Source organism: Miscanthus floridulus, chromosome 5 (assembly GCF_019320115.1).
Source record: "Miscanthus floridulus cultivar M001 chromosome 5, ASM1932011v1, whole genome shotgun sequence".
NCBI classification, from domain to species: domain Eukaryota; kingdom Viridiplantae; phylum Streptophyta; class Magnoliopsida; order Poales; family Poaceae; genus Miscanthus; species Miscanthus floridulus.
The window spans coordinates 127,150,821-127,163,825 of NC_089584.1; the positions used below are offsets into that span (position 1 = coordinate 127,150,821).

General features: G+C 45.9%; 3 protein-coding genes and 1 pseudogene across 4 annotated transcripts; 3 read left to right on the forward strand and 1 right to left on the reverse strand.

Annotated features, from left to right (window-relative positions):
- Window positions 1–1,726: 1,726 nt before the first annotated feature.
- On the reverse strand, window positions 1,727–5,535 carry LOC136450702 (ankyrin repeat-containing protein NPR4). Of its 2 annotated transcripts, XM_066451281.1 has the most exons (4): window positions 5,377–5,535; window positions 4,862–5,269; window positions 3,473–3,885; window positions 1,727–2,731 (listed from the first exon to the last, which is right to left on the reverse strand). In XM_066451281.1, exons 1-4 carry the CDS (start codon window positions 5,396–5,398, stop codon window positions 1,898–1,900), a joined length of 1,677 nt encoding a protein of 558 aa, XP_066307378.1. In that variant the 5' UTR covers window positions 5,399–5,535; the 3' UTR covers window positions 1,727–1,897. The 2 variants fall into 2 exon arrangements, with proteins under 2 accessions (XP_066307378.1, XP_066307377.1); XM_066451280.1 differs by having other exon boundaries at window positions 4,862–5,445.
- A 918-nt stretch (window positions 5,536–6,453) lies between these two features.
- Window positions 6,454–8,019, forward strand: LOC136453510 (putative pectate lyase 21; annotated as a pseudogene).
- A 523-nt stretch (window positions 8,020–8,542) lies between these two features.
- On the forward strand, window positions 8,543–10,368 carry LOC136455313 (caffeoylshikimate esterase-like). The gene is made up of 9 exons (XM_066455396.1): window positions 8,543–8,560; window positions 8,716–8,748; window positions 8,834–8,927; window positions 9,025–9,057; window positions 9,167–9,313; window positions 9,406–9,536; window positions 9,685–9,822; window positions 9,946–10,044; window positions 10,123–10,368. Exons 1-9 carry the CDS (start codon window positions 8,543–8,545, stop codon window positions 10,366–10,368), a joined length of 939 nt encoding a protein of 312 aa, XP_066311493.1.
- A 137-nt stretch (window positions 10,369–10,505) lies between these two features.
- Window positions 10,506–12,829, forward strand: LOC136453511 (caffeoylshikimate esterase-like). Its single transcript, XM_066454073.1, has 9 exons — window positions 10,506–10,820; window positions 10,906–10,938; window positions 11,050–11,143; window positions 11,253–11,285; window positions 11,380–11,526; window positions 11,630–11,760; window positions 11,866–12,003; window positions 12,204–12,302; window positions 12,443–12,829. Exons 1-9 carry the CDS (start codon window positions 10,818–10,820, stop codon window positions 12,695–12,697), a joined length of 933 nt encoding a protein of 310 aa, XP_066310170.1. The 5' UTR covers window positions 10,506–10,817; the 3' UTR covers window positions 12,698–12,829.
- Window positions 12,830–13,005: the final 176 nt, after the last annotated feature.

The following is a 13,005-nucleotide window of genomic DNA, read 5'->3' on the forward strand; positions in this document are numbered from 1 at the left end:
GCCAAGCTTGAAGATATGAGAAGCAGAATTGGCATCAAGCAGATCAAGAAGGGTTGAAGCAGGTCTTAGGGGGAGAACTGTAGCTGTAAGCCCTGCTTCCCAGGCACATTTAGTGTTTTTAAGTTTTTAGCTAATCTATGTCATTAAGTCCTTGGGTAGCTCAAGAGGTGTGCGGGTACCCAGGCAGTTTTCCTGTCTAGTAAAAGCTCTAGTGAGCTGTATGTAATCAATGCAGTTCTTATCCTATATATATATATTGCAATGCAGTCATCTGGGTGACTAAGCCCTGGCTGATTATTGCTCTGTTACCTCCAACATGCTCTTCTGTCCTTTGCAACCAAGCTCTCTGATTTTTTGAAACCTGTTTGACATCTTTTTGTTGTAACTGACATAGATCAATTTATTTAACCTCTTGTCCTCTAATCTGTTCCTCTTTTTGGTGTGGAACTGCATAAAAAATAATGAACAACACATTGGTTTGCAAGCAATATTGCAAATACATAATTGATTTTACTTCGAACTAGCAGTGGTACTTACATGTGAAAAAACACTCCAATTATGGGGAGGGAGGAGGGAGTGAGATGCACGCAGCAGGGAAGAGATGGAGCTCAGCTACACACACAACTGGAGTGAGGAGTCCTAAGGACTGAGGAAAGAAAGAGTGGGGGTGATGTATATAAGAGAAACCCTAATAGGCCTGGCCCAAATAAATATAGCCCAGTAAACTGAAGTAGCCCATCTACCTATTTAGTGTTGATCGGCAAAGAGACCTAATCGGACGATTAATCATGAGTAATCGACGATTAATCGGACGATCAGGTTTTTGATCGCTCCGATCGAATCGGAGGGCCTAATCAAGTGCTAAGTACCGATAAAGACGATTATTCGCGATCGGCCGATCAGAAAACATTGGTCTGTTAGGACGGCTGTGACAACTTTTGCTACTCCCTCTCTCTTCTTTTTTTAATTAGTAAGCAAAGTAATGAGTGACAGACCAAATGAGTCTTTTATCCCGTCAGTGATACCTGCACCGAAGTATACCAGGTCATGTGCATCCCAATGACAATTTCAAATTCGACAAGGTGAATATCATAAACAGTATCATCACAGCTTCAGTAAATATAGCCACATATGCTGGTACACTACATTAATTAGCTGTGGTAGAAATTTCATGTGTTCAACATAAGACTGAACAGTTCACGAATACAGAAAGCAAAATAACAAAAACAAAAGTACATCCACAATGAACTGGTAATCCTTAATATCAATCGGTTTCCAGCCATGATCACCAAATACTCTCTAACTTGAAAATAAACTTTTGATTTAGCCGAACAGGTTATTTGCTATGTCCTACAGTTGCAGTTTAGAAAATTATAACTGAAAAATAACATAGGATGTTAAGAACTTGCTGCCTAGCTGATTAAAACGAACTAAAACCCTGTCAAGACCTGAAGCTGGATCGCCAAAGTAAGGTACAAAGTGCAGAACTAGGAATGAAACATAGGAGCACCAGGATAATAATTGAGACTTTGAATCAGCATACCAAATTACACACAGGTGAACGCACATTGAATGACCATGGCATTACTTCTCATGCAATCTGGAAAAGGGGAGTTGCACATAACTTAGAGTACTTTCAGGCTCAAGTATCTAGAATCAGCCCTTGGCTTAAGCTTTAAAATATGAGCAATCCTCAGATGGTAAAGCATAGAAGCGACTCTCAGAAAGAAAATAAATATGAGCACATTGGGTGCCATCAAATTCGTCAACTGCAGGAGCCTTGCACAATGGGCAAGTTCTGTGTGGTTTTGTTGTTACTGGAGAAATTGTACAATCAACAAATAATGTAAGCTATTGTATCTGTTAGTACATACTCGACTCCAGAGACAAACACTCTTTACAAGGCATATACTGGGTTAAGTTCAGTATCTGAGAGCTCAGTATTGTCATACCAAGAGCTTGAGCCACTTCTTCTTGACATCTTCTCCTTTTTTCTAATCTTCCTTTGGCGCTTTGATTTCACCACATAGTATGTCATAGTACCAAGTACACCAGCCATTGTGACACCACCTATCAAAGATACCAATATTGCTGCCCACTGGAAATGACGGCCTAGCACAATATAGCAGGAGGCAATGAAAGATATTGTAGTACAAACCGATGCTATCCACATAAGCTTGTTGATCACCTCAACAACCCTTCGCTCAGACTTGGTTTCTCCCCTGACAACTGTTATTTGAACTACAACCACTGCCAATGATGTAAATAGAGCTACGGCATTGAAGATGAAGAATATCTTAAAGGATGTAGCCTGGACAACAACTGCAAGTCCGTTATTGTCATTTCCACCAGGTACGGTGAATATAGCTGCAAAAGCGACTGTTGCAAACAGCACAGCAACAACAGTTACAGAGTTCGTAGCGTTGTTGATGCCTTCTCTGTGCAGCTTTCTGAGTTCTTTAGCAATGCCATGAACATTTTTGTTGGTTTTTCTTGTTTGTTCCAGCTGTGTGTGGACATCTTTCTTTATCTCTGTCACTGTCTTCCGTAGCTCATCTCGAGGCTGATTCAGCTCCCTAGATCTGAGTGCACCATGTTGAGATAAAATATCCTTAATTTCACAAGACTCCTCACATACTGGCAACCCTTCAGCTATATCAAAGGCAGTCTTGTGGTCTCTGTTCAGTGCATTGACATGGGTATCTGGTAGCCGCAAAAGAACACTAACTATCTGTAGAAGATAAGACAAAGAGAACATTAAGTCGGACAGAAGTTGAAATATAATAGTTAAGTTAGGAGCATCATATCAAAGTATCAAACAATCTTATGTATGCCGTGGTGAAATATGGCTGCCTTGAAATTTCAACAATATGATTAACAAACTAGTAAAACTCTACTCTAGAGCACAAATTTGCACAAGATGTTAGTTGATGCAGCCTAAGAAAAGATTTGCACATTTTGTGCTAAACTATTTGATAGTCTGAAGAATATTTGGTCCTGATGTATTTATTTGAATGATAAATCCACCTGAAAGTATAATACTGACTTTTCAGGTCACTTGAAGAGGTGGGAGGTGACCACTGACAATTGGACTTGATATGATTCAAATTTCAATGCCAGTTTTCCCAAGAGAAGTAAACCCTAACTGATTGTAGATGATTTAGCAGTGAGGTATAAAGAGTATGTCAAATTATTTTAATCTCCAGATATGAAATCAACCTAGGGGCTGAGCCAGCTGGCCTAGTCTGACTAGCTATTTTATTCAGGGGATTTCTTTAAAACTGGAAGAAGAGTGTGGATGCTTGTGGAACAATGCACAGGATTGTCTAATAAGATTATAAGATAAGAAAGGGGACAAAGCAATGATCATTAATAGGTATGAGAAACTATCAACAAAAACTGCACATATAGTTTTCTGCAGATGGAGCGCCAATTTAAAAAGTTTATCATTATCATTATCTATTGTAAATACCTCTGCTCTTTTTTTTCTTGTTGCGACATGCAAAGCCGTGTTCCCATTTTTATCTGGCAGCATTACAATTGCTGGATCAGCATCCACTAGGGCTCTAAGAACATCACAGCTTGTTCCCTTTACGGCCATATGAAGAGCTGTTTGACCTTTCTTGTCATTTCTTCTTGCTAACTGAGGATCCTTCTCAAGTAGCGCTTTGACAATTCCAATATGTCCCTGTCGAGCAGCAAAATGTAAGGCATTTTTTCCATTATCTCTGGCCATTTCCACCAATCCAAAGTCATCTTGTTCCAGCAACAGTTCAACAACTTCAATATGGCCCCTCATAGCTGCTGATATAAGTGGAGTAGTATTTGCAGGGCCAAATGTTTTGGCAAGCATCCTATCATGGTGTAGTATTTCCTGCACAACAGCTGACAAACAAGCACTCCTACTTGTTAGGACAATTTGCTCCACTGTTAATACAAAAAACAGGTGGCATGAAGATACTTTGTAGAGTATGTCAACACATAGGGAATATACAATTCTAAATTTTCCTGGATATAAGAAAATATAGGTTCTATTAGCTTCACAATTACCATGCACAAATTTGCTCCAATGGCCAAGGGCCACAGTTTGATGTTCCTATGCAACTAAAAACATTTCCTACCATCCCAAAAGTCCTAATTCCAAGTCGCTTACACACAAAACTTATAAGAAAAACTACTTCATAGCAATCTGTCTTCAAAAGAACCTACTGTTTTTCAGAGTGGTTACTATCTGAATAGTAGCCACTCTGCTTATAAAGGGCGTACCCAGTGCAGAGAGCTCCCGCTCTGTGCGGGTTCTGGGGAAGGGTGTGAGTGGCAAGTCTTACCCTCGCCTAGCCACTCTGCTTATAAGTCCACACATATTGAAGAGTAACAGTTTGGCTTGCAAGTGTACACATATTTAGGCACTGAGTTCATAGGTAAACAAGAGGGCTAGTTTTCAATCTCTTCGTTAACGGATACATGAACAGATAATCATAACCGAATGATGTATAAAATAATGAGAAGTATGTGGTTGTGTCTGGCCATATGCCCACATGCTCTATGTTTTGTATCATAGTATTTGTTGCCTAGAAGGAAAGAAAACATTAAACAGTATCATTTTCTCACCAGTACTGTGTGCTAGTATGTCATAGCGCTCCTATCAAAGTAATCATGCACTGTGCAACTACTACTATTTGGTTCAAACTGAGAAGAGGCTGTTTACTTGTCAACTGATTTACCAATTGTAGCATAACTGCATAAGTTATCCGAGAAACTTCTTACTGATAAACTCGCAGTTGCAAAGCTCGGTTCTCCAAATGTTAAGCTAAATAGATACACCAACTGTAAGAGAGAGCGCTAAAGGATTGACACTCACCATGACGCCCTTCTCTGGCAGCGACGTGCAGCGCGTCGTACCCCGACCTGTTCTTCGCGGCCAGGCCCTCGGCGTCGAGGTGCCGGAGCAGCTCCACCACCACCTCGAGGTGTCCCCTCTCCGCCGCGGCGACGAGCGGCGTCTCCCCGGCCTCGTTGGGCTCCGCGGCCACCGCGCTCCGCGCCGCCTCGAGGTCCTCGGGTCCCTCCCCCGTGGCGGCCACGGCCGCCGCCGCCACACACAGCGCGCGGCGCAGCGCCGCGGCGTCCCCGCCCCGCGCGGCCACGTGGAGGTCGGTGTCGTTGTGCCGCCCCGTCACCTGCCGCACGTACCGCCCCCGCTTCCCGCTCCCCGAAACAGACATCACCTTCGCCGGGCGGGCACCAGACGCCCCACCACCACCATCCTCTGCACAGAGAGCACCCCACAAAAAAAAATCAATCAGCACCATGCCGCGCCAGACGCTGAGCATCGAAACTTGGTCGACCACCACTCCGTCGCCCGCGCGGACTTACCCTCGTGGATCTCGAGCGACATTGCGAGAGGCGCAGTTGGGGCCCCGTGGGGTGAAAGGGTTTCCGAGGTAGGGTTTGGGCGGGGAGCGCGCTTTAAGAGGAGTGAGCGACCGCGACCCGCGAGCCGGCCGCGGCGTCGTCGTCAAGGAGGAAGGCGCGAGGAAGGAGCGGTGGCCGGGTGGGGGCGGAGGAGGAGACCGAGACGGTAACGTCTCCTTCGGCATTTTGGGGAGCTTTTTGGTGGGGTACGGGCGGGAGGGAGCGGAGGAGAAATGGTGGGTCCTGCCGGCCAGCGACCCGGGGAGCGGCACGAGGTGGGGCGAGTGCCGGAAGGAGGAAGCTGCGCGGCTGGCTTCGAGGAGTGCGCTTTCACTTGGAACGTCGACATCACGAGAGTCCAAGGAGGATGTGAGTCCAAGACCAAGAGTAGGAGACTAGTTTGTCACACTCACACCCACACCGGGAGTTCATGGGCTCATGGCACGTTCCGTCTTGTTTTATTGGATGGCGATCAACGTGCCGTCCTTCCCTTAACATGGTATTACTAACTAACGATATATAATTGGCGATGGTTATTGCGCGACAGAATAGCAGAGAATACGAGACACTGATCGATTGGTAAGACGGCGACCTGTTAGTCCACAATGCAATGCAAGACGCTGATTGGTAGGTCGTAGACATGACCATACTCACACTCTCACAGTAGCATTAGTACTGTACTAGTTTTCACTAGTATACTGCAAGCACTGCAGATTTGGTGTCAGGAGCAAGCGACACAGCCTCAGGCAATTTCTTGCGGCCGTGAGCCGTCCGCCGTCCGCCGTGGCGCCGTCCGGAGAATAAGGCTGCACGCACGCGCGGAAAATAACGGATCGAATCGCTAACTTCAGGAAATCAGGAGTTATTAAGGTGGATAAACAAATGGTCTCTTGGGCCGGCACGGAAACGCCTGCACCGCACAAATCAGAACGGCCCAAGCAATTAAGTCCAACAAAACAGTAAACAGCAACGACGGTTCGGCCTTGCGCGCCTCGATCGATAAATACCGCACCCGCGTATTGCTGCTCGTCACTGAACATCGCCATGACTCCTCCTCCCTCCGACGAACAGCCTGGGAGCGAGCCGACAATGGAAGACACAAAGTCTCTTCTCCCCTACCGCACCGCAGACTCCTCGCTGCGCGCCCTGGCCGGGCAGGCCGAGGGCTTCGGCCGGCACGCCATCGGCGGCCTCCACGGCGACGTCTACCACGTCACCACCCTGGACGGTACATGAGCGTTTCCATTCGCTATGCACTCCCGTTCGTCTAAGATCTAACAAGAACATCGGTTGCTGTGCCACATTGACGCCCCGGTTGTATGGCAGATGACGGCCCCGGATCCCTCCGAGAGGGATGCCGACGGCGCGAGCCGCTATGGATCGTGTTCGATGTGTCCGGGACCATCCAGCTCGCCTCGGGCGTCCGCGTCTCGTCCTACAAGACCATCGACGGGCGCGGGCAGCGCGTGAAGGTGTCCGGCTGGGGCCTGCAGCTGAGCGAGTGCGACCACGTGATCGTGTGCGCGCTGGAGGTGGAGGGCGGCCGCGGGCACGACGCTGACGCGGTGCAGATCAAGCCCCGGTCCAGGCACGTCTGGGTGGACCGCTGCACCCTGCGCGACTTCGACGACTGGCCTCGTGGACGTGACCGGCGGCAGCACGGACGTGACCATCTCGCGGTGCCACCTCGCGTCGCACGACAAGGCCGTGCTCATCGGGGCCAGCAGCGCCCACGTCGAGGACCGCTGCATCCGGGTCACCATCCACCACTGCTTCTTCGACAGCACCAGGCAGAGGCACCCGCGCGTCAGGTTCGGCAGGGTGCACCTCTACAACAACTACACCAGGGACTGGGGCATCTACGCTGTCTGTGCAAGCGTTGAAGCACAGGTAGACAAAAGTGGATTCTAATTTGCTCGTCCATCACTGATTCTGAAGCACCACCAGTCAGTCTATCACTAATATATAACCGCTGTGTAAATTATATATGATTTTGTCGATCGAGCTACCTCAGATTATCTCCCAGTGCAACATTTACGAGGCAGGAAAGAAGAGCGAAGTCTTCAGGTACAAGGAAGAACAGGTAATATTTAGTAGTATATTCCTATTTTTCTAGATACAGTATGTCACTACCCCTTGAAACGATTGTTTTTCTCTCTCAAAAACTGAACCGGAGTTTGAATGGGTGATGGGTGCAGGCAGCAGACAAGGATCAAAGCGCAAGGGGGTACATCAGGTCCGAAGGCGACCTGTTCCTGAATGATGCAAAGCAGCACGCTGCTGATGCTTCAGAATCAGACGCTGCAGGAGATGAACCCTGGGACTTCAAGGTCCAGGACTCCTACGAATCTTGTTCGGTCCAGCCCGCGTCAGTGGCACTCAAGGTGCTCCTGCAGAGCTACGCCGGCTGGCAGCCGGTTCCGCTCCCGGCAGACGTTTCTTTGACAGAAGTTGCTGTTGAACCCGCAGATAATACCGCCTGAAATGTGACCCACTGCATACTCTACTACACTTTTCCTTGTCTGCTACCGAATACTCTGCTTAATTTAGCTAATAATACAATTAATAGCGTATCCACAGTGCCATGCTACTCTCTGTAATAGTACATCGGATGAATATATATATATATATATATATATATATATATATATATATATATGATCAATAAAGTAAAATGGTTCTTAAAATATCTGAATCCTGAGCGCATCGCATTTCTTTTCTCACCAAACCTGTGGATCAAGTTATCTTCCCATTGGATTATTGGAAGAAGATCAACAGCAAGGAAACCGATAATCAATAGTGCTACCTGAATTGGACTAACTGAGTTCACCCGTTCGCAGATATTCTGTATGCACGCTGTTTTTCAAGCTGCCGAGGTTTATTTTACCCGGTTCCGGTTTTAAGCACCTTGTATGAAAGGGACCAATGCTTCCATAAGCACACGAGTTACAAAACCGTGACCTTCAATTGGCTTGCTCCAGATTAAATAATCCCTTTCCCTTAAACAAAAGGACTAGGAGTTGAGGATTCTCAGGGTTCCTTAGTTCTAAACGTAACCTTGTACCTGTGCTGGTAACCGATTTCTGTGTTCAATGGGCAGTATAAATGTTCTGTGCAGGCACCTGCCATGTTAAGTTCACTAGTTGTAACTTGTAAAGCCATTCCGAGGGCATAGCCATGGTATGTTCAGGAGCATCCTACATTCCTACTCGAACGACTTGTACTATAATCTGCATCCTGAAGTATCGTTCCAAAAATGGTTCATCTTCAAGTCTAGATTCTGTTACGTGATATTTGTAGGATCACCAAAGCGAGGATATTAAGTACGAAGAGGTCGGTTCTTCTTATCATAGCACTCTGGTCGTGGTAGCCTTGATGACCAATCAGGTCTGCTGAGACCCTCACTTCCAACATGCAGGAGTTCATTGTGAATTCCCGGGGCAACAAGCTGTTCACTTGCAGATGGACACCACAGAATTGCCAGCCAAAAGCTATGATCTTCATCTGTCATGGTACCAATGCACATGCTCCCTCTCTCAGTTCAGCCAGTTGCCGGCACAAGATCAAGCATACTAGTTACTACTATCGCTCTTGATTTATCTTCTGCAGGAATTGCAGCAGAGTGTAGCATATCAATGAGGGGTAACAATACCATCTTCTAAAAGCTATTGATTTGACCAGTATTGTTGAATAACAGAGATGGATGAAACATAGTATTACTAGCACTAACAAGCTGCACCAAAACATCCAGATACCGCGGCTCGATTGGTGCAGGCAGGATATGGTGTTTACAGGATAGATCATGAGGGACATGGCAGATCATCTGGAAGCAGGTGCTACATACCAAACTTTGGCGACATCATCGCAGATTGCTCCAATCATTTCACAAGTATCTGCGGTATGAATTGAACAACATTGTTGATTTGTTTCACTGACCGGACATCCAAACTTAAGATACAGATACTGAACCATGATGACACCTGATTTCAGAGAAACCAGAGAATAGATTGAAGAAGAGGCTCCTGTACGGCATTTCCATGGGCGGAAGCGTGGCTTTTCTCCTCCATAAGAAGGCACCGGACTACTGGGACGGCGCCATCTTGCTTGCTCCTATGTGCAAGGTCTGGTAACAGAGCAAGATGATATGGCTTGCTTGCTTTCAGTTTCCTTCTCAAGCCTGTGGTATTGGGCTTGTTTCGTACAGTAGGAGCACTTTTATTGCTGTGGCTAATCTGACAGCTCTAGTTTTGTGATCATATATGATATCAGATCTCTGATGACATGAGGCCTCACCCGATAGTGGTCAGCGCTCTGACGATGATCTGTGCTGTTGCGCCTAGTTGGAAGATCATACCCACACCTGATATTATTGACAAAGTCTGCAAAGATCCAGAGATGAGAAAACAGGTGAAGAGAAAAAAAAAACTTAGATTTACGCAAAATAGAAAGTGAAGACATCATGAACTGCCCATTGATTAGTAATCTGCATCTGTATAGGTTACATAATTATATAATTGATTTTATGTACAGGTTCGTTCCAATCCATATATATACAGAGGAAAGCTCCCCCTGAAAACTTGTCATGAGCTCCTGATGGTCAGCCTAGACATTGAGAAGAACTTGAATCAGGTCATTCCCCTTTTCCATCTTTTTGGTTAGGAAACTACTCTGCTGTTCCAAAGCATGGTTAACATTTTCAGTTTTTAGGTGACGATGCCATTCCTGGTCCTGCACGGTGGAGACGACATCGTGACCGATCCTTCAGTCAGCAAGCTGCTATTCGAGAAAGCATCGAGCAAGGACAAAACCTTCAAGCTCTACCCTGGGATGTGGCATGCGCTGACAGCTGAACTCCCTGACGACGTTGAGCGTGTGTACTTTGACATTATCACTTGGCTAGAGGAAAGGGCGATTTGTACAGCTAGTGTTTCTAGTGCCACGTCACGTGTCTAAAAGATGCTAAATATCTCAACTATTCTCGATCAATACATAGATCTGCCGATCTCCTGCCGTTCCTTGAGAGAGAGAGAGAGAGATGCTAAATATGTCATGGCAGATACGTATGCCGTGTAAAGCGATGGTGGCAGCTTCCCATGCAGGAGAAAATAAAATTGACCTGTGCAATAATGATAAGATGTTTGAGTTTTGATTGATTCCTGTAAGGTGTTCGCAAGACCAATATTTTCTGCGAAGGTGGTACGAGGAGAAAGTCATACTACGTTTCCTTAGTGTTGAAGACTGAATTTTCTCTGACATTTGGAGACCAATCCTGGTCCAAATCTTGTGCTGACTAGTAATTGTCTTCAGACAGGTGCAGTATATATATGCTGCAGCACCTCTTGTGCTGTTGTGCACATTGATCGCCTGGATATAATCATACGGCATTCAGAAACATATTTCACATGGTATATTCAGAAACAATCTGCTCTTGTTTCTTCATGTTTCTTTTGCCTCCTTGACTCTCAGCAGTTGGTTTTCTGATTTCTGCAGGCTCAGTACAGAGATAATATCAAGTATGAAGAGGTTAGTCCTACTGCAATTCTCTTGAGCAGTTCAATTTCTGACCTGGATTCTTTCTTTTGATTCTATCGGTGTAGCAGTATTTGCTAACATATTTCTGCACAATTGGGGCAGGACTTCTTTGTGAATTCACGAGGAAACAGGCTCTTCACCTGCAGTTGGACGCCGAGGAAATCGGAGAGCAGAGCTTTGATCTTTATCTGCCACGGTACTGACATCTCCTCCTCCTTACAATCATTCACTTTGCCACTTGGTTATGCTTTGATTGAAACTAAAGAGTAAAACTTCTTTTTGTGTTTGTGGCTCAATTTTGCTAGGGTACGGAGGTGAGTGCAGCATATCCATGGGAGGTAAACCTTCAGTTTCACTTTCATGCTCTTTTCATCAATGAAAACCATGAACTCTTGACATGGATGTATACTCACAAACTTCCATAAAATACAGACACGGCTGCTCGATTAGTACACCGTGGATACGCTGTTCACGGAATCGACCACGAGGGCCATGGCAAATCTTCAGGCTCGAAAGGCTACATATCGAGCTTCAGCGACGTCGTCGGAGACTGCTCTGACCATTTCAAGAGTGTCTGTGGTGAGAATGAAGCTGTGAATTCCAGTAGTTATTATGTATGCAAATCATAGCCCGCCATGGGATCTCCATTATTTATGTGTTAACATGCCCATTGAATTTCCAGAGAAACAGGAGAACAGGCTAAAGAAGAGGTTCCTCTACGGCTTCTCCATGGGAGGAGCCGTGGTGCTTCAGCTCCATAGGAAGGACACTCTCTATTGGGACGGTGCCGTGTTGCTTGCCCCTTTTTGCAAGGTCTTTTAACTCATTTGAATGGCCTAAGTCTAAAGTCTCCTGCCTCGAATTTTCCCCCTCTGACTATAGTCTAAAGACTGTTGCTTTTGTTTCACATGATATCAGATGTTCGATAACATGCGTCCTCACCCGATCATCGTCAGCGCACTGAAGATGATCAGCACCGTTGCTCCCAGCTGGAGAGTCATCCCTGCCACAGACATGATTGACAAAGTCTGCAAAGATCCCCAGTTCAAGAAAGAGGTAACCAAGAACAAACATACACTTTCATAAAAAAAAAGAACAAACATACAAGAATAATCTGACACTTTAGAATGTGAAATTCGTGCTCTTCTTTATGTCACTTTCTTTTCTCCACAACGAAAAGCATGCGGCAAGCATACGCTTTTGAGATGTTGAACACACATTCAATAATGCTCTTCCGTGCCTGAATTCGTGTGCAGATCCGTTCCAACCCGTACATGTACAAAGGAAACCTCGCACTGCAAACAGGCCACGAACTCCTCTCCGTCGGCCTAGACATCGAGAAGAACCTGCACGAGGTGAGTTTTTCGCCATCAGTTAGGCCACCACATGCAGCACTGATTGTTCACAAAAAAAACATGCAGCACTGATTGATAGCATGAAGCTTGCCGCTCAATCGTTGATCATGCGATTCCTGCTATACTTCTCAACCATCCAGGTCTCGTTGCCGTTCCTGGTCCTGCACGGCAACGACGACGTCGTCGCTGATCCTTCTGGGAGCAAGCTCCTGCACGAGAGGGCGTCGAGCAGGGACAAGACACTGAAGCTGTATCCCGGGATGTGGCACGTGCTCATGGGCGAACGGCCGGAGGACGTCGAGCGCATTTTCGCCGACGTGATCTCGTGGCTCGACGACAGGGTGGGCGCTACAGCTACCGTCCCCGGCGGCACGACAAATCCTCTTGACTCATGAGCTAGTAGGGATGTAGAATAGATCACAGGTTGTAAACACTATGTATTCAAACATTTTGAACACAATAGGCTAAATATTCTATTCGTTTCCAAAGTTCAAATAAAAAAGTTTGTAAATGTGGCCGAGCTCTAGTGCTATACAATTTCATATAATTTTTTTTATTCATCTAACCTTTTTTTAGATAAAGGATATTTCATATCCGGCTTCATCTATCAACTGATAATCAGACCAATTATTACAAAGATCCGGCCGAAGGCCCACACTCCAACTTCCAAAAATTCAAGTTTACATGCAACCGAGCAAATAAC

Excerpts from the sequence above, each read along its gene's own strand:
- LOC136450702 (XM_066451280.1), bottom strand. The coding sequence starts at position 5,333 with ATGCTCAGCGTCTGGCGCGGCATGGTGCTGATTGATTTTTTTTTGTGG. Across the intron at positions 3,886-4,861 it reads TGCCAGAGAAGGGCGTCATG|CTGTTGTGCAGGAAATACTA; the intron begins GTGAGTGTCAAT and ends CTTGTTTGTCAG. Across the intron at positions 2,732-3,472 it reads CAAGAAAAAAAAGAGCAGAG|ATAGTTAGTGTTCTTTTGCG; the intron begins GTATTTACAATA and ends TATCTTCTACAG.
- LOC136455313 (XM_066455396.1), top strand. Across the intron at positions 8,928-9,024 it reads TATGATCTTCATCTGTCATG|GAATTGCAGCAGAGTGTAGC; the intron begins GTACCAATGCAC and ends TATCTTCTGCAG. Across the intron at positions 10,045-10,122 it reads TTGAGAAGAACTTGAATCAG|GTGACGATGCCATTCCTGGT; the intron begins GTCATTCCCCTT and ends TTCAGTTTTTAG.
- LOC136453511 (XM_066454073.1), top strand. Across the intron at positions 11,527-11,629 it reads CCATTTCAAGAGTGTCTGTG|AGAAACAGGAGAACAGGCTA; the intron begins GTGAGAATGAAG and ends TTGAATTTCCAG. Across the intron at positions 12,004-12,203 it reads ATCCCCAGTTCAAGAAAGAG|ATCCGTTCCAACCCGTACAT; the intron begins GTAACCAAGAAC and ends ATTCGTGTGCAG.